The 6,188-nt window shown below is 47.5% G+C and overlaps 1 protein-coding gene across 3 annotated transcripts in view; it reads left to right on the forward strand.

Annotated features, from left to right (window-relative positions):
- Positions 1–3,411, forward strand: part of LOC142587280 (sarcospan-like) — a 578,002-nt gene extending 574,591 nt beyond the window's left edge. For all 3 annotated transcript variants that reach the window (XM_075698151.1, XM_075698150.1, XM_075698152.1), the window contains one exon: positions 2,883–3,411. In XM_075698151.1, coding sequence (XP_075554266.1) covers positions 2,883–3,070 — 188 coding nt within the window. In that variant the 3' untranslated portion in view covers positions 3,071–3,411. The remainder of the gene's footprint in view (positions 1–2,882) is intronic.
- Positions 3,412–6,188: the final 2,777 nt, after the last annotated feature.

The raw sequence follows: 6,188 nt of genomic DNA on the forward strand, positions 1-6,188 counted from the left end.
TAAGGTCGAGCCGGCGAACATGGATCTAGGTAGCTACGTCAGGGATTGCCCCAGTAAAACTTGTGCCGCAGAATTCAGACGCTCTGAAGTGCGGAAAAAACACAATGACCAGCTGGTTCGGGAGATCATTGAGGCGGCCGAGATTGCCAGACTTTGTGACCAAAGTGTTATAACGCCGCCCTTGTGACTACCAAAAAAATAAATTGAGCTTTTGCACGTATAATCATTATCTTGAATGCAAAAAGTGCGTTTTTCACATGATGTGCAATGGACGTGTGTGTGACATGTGTGGGCAAAGGTATAAGAAGCTGTGTTTCTTTCAAATAAATGTAGCTGAAAGTCAGCCCTTGCAGCGTCGTCTTCTCGTCTCGTATCCCGTCTAGGTTTTGCGCTACTAACACCACGGTCACCATCGTGCTGCGCCTGGTGAGAAATGAGGAAGTCATTTTACAGACTTGGAGTCTCCCGCACACCGTGCATCATGGAACGTTGGCAGCAGCGTCCGCAGTACAGCGACGAACAAAGGCTAGGCTACTCTGTCCAATGTGCTGCAGCGGAGAAGCGGTTGATGTGGCAGATCTCCTTCAGAATTGCACTGCCACAGAAGACATTCAAAAAAGACTCCTTCTTTCAGGAGTCACCGACTGATACGGACAGCATCCGTGCGTGGCTTCATTGTGCCTATTTTAATTGACTCCTCTCCTTATATCATGGATTCCAGCCTCGACTCCCTGATATCATCATCATCACCACCATCATCATCATCATCATCAGCCTGGCTACGCTCACTGCAGGGCAAAGGCCTTTCCCATACTTCTCCAACTACCCCAGTCATGTGCTAATTGTGGCCATGTTTTTCCTGCAAACTTCTTAATCTCATCCGTCCACCTAACTTTTTGCCGCCCCCTGCTACGCTCCGCTTCTCTTGGAATCCAGTCCATTACCCTCGCTGACCACGGGTTATCTTCCCACCTCATTACATGCCCTGCCCATGCCCCATTTCTTTTTCCTGATTTCAACTACGATGTAATTAACTCGCGTTTCTTCCCTCACCCAATCTGCTCTCTTCTTATCCCTTAACACCCATCATTCTTATCCCCTAACACCCATCATTCTTCTTTCCATAGCTCGTTGCGTCGTCCTCAATTTAAGTAGAGCCCTTTTCGTAAGCCTCCAGGTTTCGGCCCCGTAGGTGAGTACTCGAAAGACACAGCTGTTACACACTTTTCTCTTGAGGGATAAAGGCAACCTGCTGTTCATGATTGAGAATGCCTGCCAAACGCACCCCAGCCCATTTTTATTCTTCTGATTATTTCAGTCTCATGATCCGGATCCGCGGTCACTTCCTGTCCTAAGTAGATTTATTCCTTTACCACTTTCAGTGCCTCGCTACTTACCGTAAACTGCGGTTCTCTTCCGAGACTGTTAAACATTACTTTAGTTTTCTGCAGATTATTTTTAGGCCCACCCTTCTGCTTTGCCTATCCAGGTCAGTCACCATGAATTGCAATTGTTCCCCTGAGTTACTAAGCAAGGCAATATCATCACCGAATCGGTAGTTGCTAAGGTATTCTCCATTAACTTTTATCCCCAATTCTTCCCACTCCAGGCCTCTGAATACCTCCTGTAAACGCGCTGTGAATAGCATTAGACAGATCGTAACTCCCTGCCCGACGCCTTTCTTTATTGGGATTTTGTTGCTTTTTTTATGGAGGACAGCGGTGGCTGTGGAGCCGCTATAGATATCTTTCAGTATTTTTACGTACGGATCGCCTGCACCATGATTCCGCAATGCCTGCATGACTGCGGAGGTTTTACTGAATAAAACAATTTCTCGTAATCAATGAAAGCTATATATAAGTGTTGGTTATATTCCGCACATTTCTCTATCACCTGATTGATAGTGTGGATATGGTCTCTTGTTGAGTAGCCTTTACGATATCCTGCCTGGTCCTTTCGTTGACAGAAGTCTGGGGTGTTCCTGATTATATTTGCGATTACCTTGGTAAATACTTTGTAGACAACGGACAGTAAGATGATCAGTCTATAATGTTTCAAGTCCCTGGCGTCCCCTTCCTTATGGATTACGAATATGTTGATATTCTTGCAAGATTTCGGTACGCTCGAGGTCATGAGGCATTGCGTATACCGGGTGGCCACTTTTTCTAGCACAATCTTCCCACGATCCTTCAACAAATCTGCTGTTACTTGATCCTACTGAGCTGCCTTTCCCCTTTGCATAGCTCCCCAGACTTTCTTCACTTCTTCCGGCGTTACTTCCCAGATGTAGGAGCTGCCAGAGTGACCTAGGCCTGGAAGCTGCAGTATTGCCAGTATTGAAATTTGAAAATAAAGATGTTTGCACCACCACCACCACTACTACCGGAATCCCTCACTATGGCGTGCCCTCTAGTAATGTCGTGGTTTTGGCACGTAAAACCCCGGAATTCACCTTTTGGTATCATATTTTGTGTGAGTTAATCACGTAACTTTGAGACCTTAGAGATGCAGCGAAACCAGCTATGAAAGTGGGCCATTGTCAGCATTATCTAATCTCGAATAGATCGAAAAATAAATCTAGTGATAGATATGATCTGGCCATTTGTCATTATGTAGTGACAGGTGTTAAGCTGTCTTTCCATAGAACGAGTCAATTTGACTTAAAAGCCTCCTGACCCAACGCCCCGTGCCAATCATATAAAGAGGTGTGCGTGCTATCCCGGACATTTAATTGTGCTTCTTCTTAAGTTAAGGCCTGCGCTGTATTCATTCTCTGTCGTAGCCTGTGGGCGCTCTCAACTATCGTTCAGGCGAGACCCACCACTGTGAAAAGACTACTTGGAGGAGCACCACTAATTTGCTCGTCCTTTCGACGCTCGCAGGTTCACAGCACCGTCAAGGGCTTATTCTACACGATGGCCGCAGTGTCACTGCTTGGCGGTGTGTGCAGCCTGTGGCACCTGACCCTGCTGTGGAGCAGCCGCTACGTGTACTTCAATGCGGGTCTGCGTTGCACTCTGGTGGACCCGCCGCCAGGAGGCCTCGAACAGTACTCGGCGGCCGAAGCTGAGCAAAGCGATGCGTCACCGCGACGGCTACCGCAGTTGATAGCGTCGCCGCCGTGACCCTCACTGCAGGCCTCGAAGCCCTTGGTGGTCGAATCGCGCTGTCGCGGCATAGGAAATGTGCCACAAATCACCGAACGGCGTCAGGTTAGAGTGCAGGCACGTCAATTGGAATGTAGATTTACAGTTGGCGACAGAGGACGTGCGTCAGTTTGATCTCTTCCCAGTAGCTGTCCGTGATGTGACACTTTCAACATGTGCAGCAGCAACGTTCCGCGAGCATTACGGCCACCAGTTTGCGTTGTGCACTGTAGTCCTGCTGAATGTAGTTTGTGTCTGTGTTTTAGGCTGTGTTTGTTATTCTTTCTGCCCGTGTCCATGTGTTGCACTGCATTTCAGCCTAATCCAATAGGAATCGAAGCTTCGAGCAGAATTTGCGGCTCCTGCTGAACGTCAGGTTCGCTGAAAAGTGGAGGGGGAAAACATTGAAGCAAGGTGTGTGATGGGATTCACTGGTAGGCTATTCCAGGCAAATATGCACTAAAGGACGCAGGGCGGAAAGAAGAGAGGGCCACAGCGCTTGTGTCCGTGTCTTCCTTAAGCACTACGTCCTTTAGTGCGTTGTTGCCTGAAATTTAAAAAATATTGCCATCGTTGCAATTTTTTCCAGGTCGAGCATCGAATGGCCAACTTCGAACCCTCTTGTTTTAAGCATCAAATGATTTTAGCTCCCGTTGTCGGAGAGCTTGAAGAGACCCTGAACCGAAATCGAGAGCGTTATCCGGGCACTCCAGATGAGAATTGGACGAGAATGGGGCGAGCAGAAAATCAGAACATGCGGGCATCGTTGCGAGAGAAAAACATCATTCGGGCAACCAGTCCAAACTTAACAATATGCTGTCTATGGCTCCAACACATAGTAAAGAACCGCATTACACATTCTATTTATTGCCCAAACGAGTTCCGAAAAAAAATATTGCTTCCAATTTCTTCCTAATATTTGTTCACAATATCTGGTAACTTGTACGCTGAAGTTGAATTTCCAATGGCAACGTTCTAAGCACAGGTACCGTGATACTTGATTGCCGTCTTTTGGCGCTGAGACCGGGTAGCTCTGTTCAGCGCCAGCGGTCCGCGAGTTCTGCGGCGCCCGTTTTACGCTGCCTCTTTCGAGAGATGGTGCCAAGCTGCATGACCAGGCCGGCAGCGTCCTGTGCGCCGCCAATGGTTGTGAGTAATCGTCGTAATTACTACAACCATTGTGCTTTGTCGATAGCTCGTTCATGCTTTCACCTACTCTCGATTACGGAAGAGCCAGTGTTTTTTTATAGGGTCTACGTGCTAAACCCATGATCTCATTATGAGACGCGCCATATTGTGGGTCTCGGGAGTAATATTAAACAGCTGGGGTTTTTTAACGTGCACCTAAACCTACGTACACGGGTGGTTTTGCATTTCGCCCGAATAAAAATGTGGCCTCCTTCAGCGGGATTTGATCCCGCACCTCGTACTCAGCGGCGCAACATCGAAGCCACTAAGCAACCACGGCGGATGCCGCTGGTCTGATGGCGGACGATCCACACTACAGGAACCAAAGCTACTCTCTGCTTCGTGACGCTTTCGATCGATCCTCTATGCAAACGACCTACTACTGAATAAGCTCCACCCGAGGTTCCAACGTCCTCTCAAAGGTTCACTCGATGGCACTCACGAGCGTTCATTTATTCCGTAGATCAGTTACTCTTTGAGCGGACTGATCGTCCGTTTTATTTTTTTACGCCGTAATTTCTCTTGCACATCTTAAAAGTGAAAGCCTCGAAGATCAAAGCCAATAAAGATGATAGCCTTCTCAGAAGTATTTCTTTCTTTTCGTAGGACTAGGAGAGCAAATCACGTTTACAGGTGGGTCAACAGAAACTAACGACACTGCATGATACATCGCGAATATGAATAACTGTACTATTGCGATCGCCGTGTACATGTGCTGGATAGTGCAAGATCAAGCACGCATTAAAAAGAAATTATGGGGTTTTACGTGCGAAAACCACGATGTTACATAGTTACGACACACATGCGGTGTCTTACTGTATACTAGGTATACTTGTGGCGCAAAATACATTTTTTGAAAAGGGACAGAAGAAAGGAAGACAGTGAAGCGCTTCACTGTCTTCCTTTCTTCTGTCCGTTTTCAAGAAATGTATTTTGCGCCACAATGTATACTTAGGAAATCTACGCACCAACTTGCCCAAGAAGAAGTCCTTTTGGAATATTTTACTGCATACAACAGCACGCAGTTCGAAGGTTGAAACATGAACGTTTGTTGCTTCCGTCTTGTATATATACGAAACGAAGAGGGGGAAGGGGAGAACAAGGGAAAGATATCAAACGATAAGCGCACGCTACTTCAGCGCTTGCAAGGCAGTCTGATTGCGGCTGACGTCACTTCACAACATCTCTTCTTCCTTAATACTGAAGTAGCTGTATTGGTTTTCTTTGACGTGTAGAGCGCCGCAAGGCTTGGGGTTCTCTGACGGGTTCAGCGTTGCTCCCTGCGAGTTCCGGCTGAACTTCATGCTCAGGTTCTGACGTGCCCCCTTGTTCAGCTGATGTTCTCAGCGACAGTGGGTAATCGTTAGAAGTACCTGTTCCTCATTCTCAATTCGCCGCTTCTTTGTCTGTACCTAACGGTGGCATCGCACCTTCCCGGTTCCGCACCTGGCCAACATGTCGTCTTACTAATCCGGCCGGTGTTCGAATGTTCACCATCCGAGAGCCTGTTGTAGACTCTACAATTCCTGGAGTTCATTTCTTACCCGTTCCGAAGTTGCGGGCGTACACGGTAGCTTCAGGCAATGGCAGTGGCCACTCGTCTGCTTCGGTGGCTGGCCCTACGTGTACAGGAGGGAATCGTGTATCTAAACTGGGTCGAATTTTATATCCGAAGAGCAGCTCTGACGGTGATTTTCGAGAGCTATTAGATGTCCTTCTGTAATTGAAAAGCAGCCTGTTTATCTTATCTTCCAACCACACCACACCAATCTTCTTGAGGCCGTCCTTAATTGTCCTGACAGCCCTTTCTGCTAGACCGTTCGATTGAGGGTGATATACAGCTGTGCGCAGATG

This window comes from Dermacentor variabilis, chromosome 7 (assembly GCF_050947875.1).
Source record: "Dermacentor variabilis isolate Ectoservices chromosome 7, ASM5094787v1, whole genome shotgun sequence".
In the NCBI taxonomy this organism is placed as follows: Eukaryota; Metazoa; Arthropoda; class Arachnida; order Ixodida; family Ixodidae; genus Dermacentor; species Dermacentor variabilis.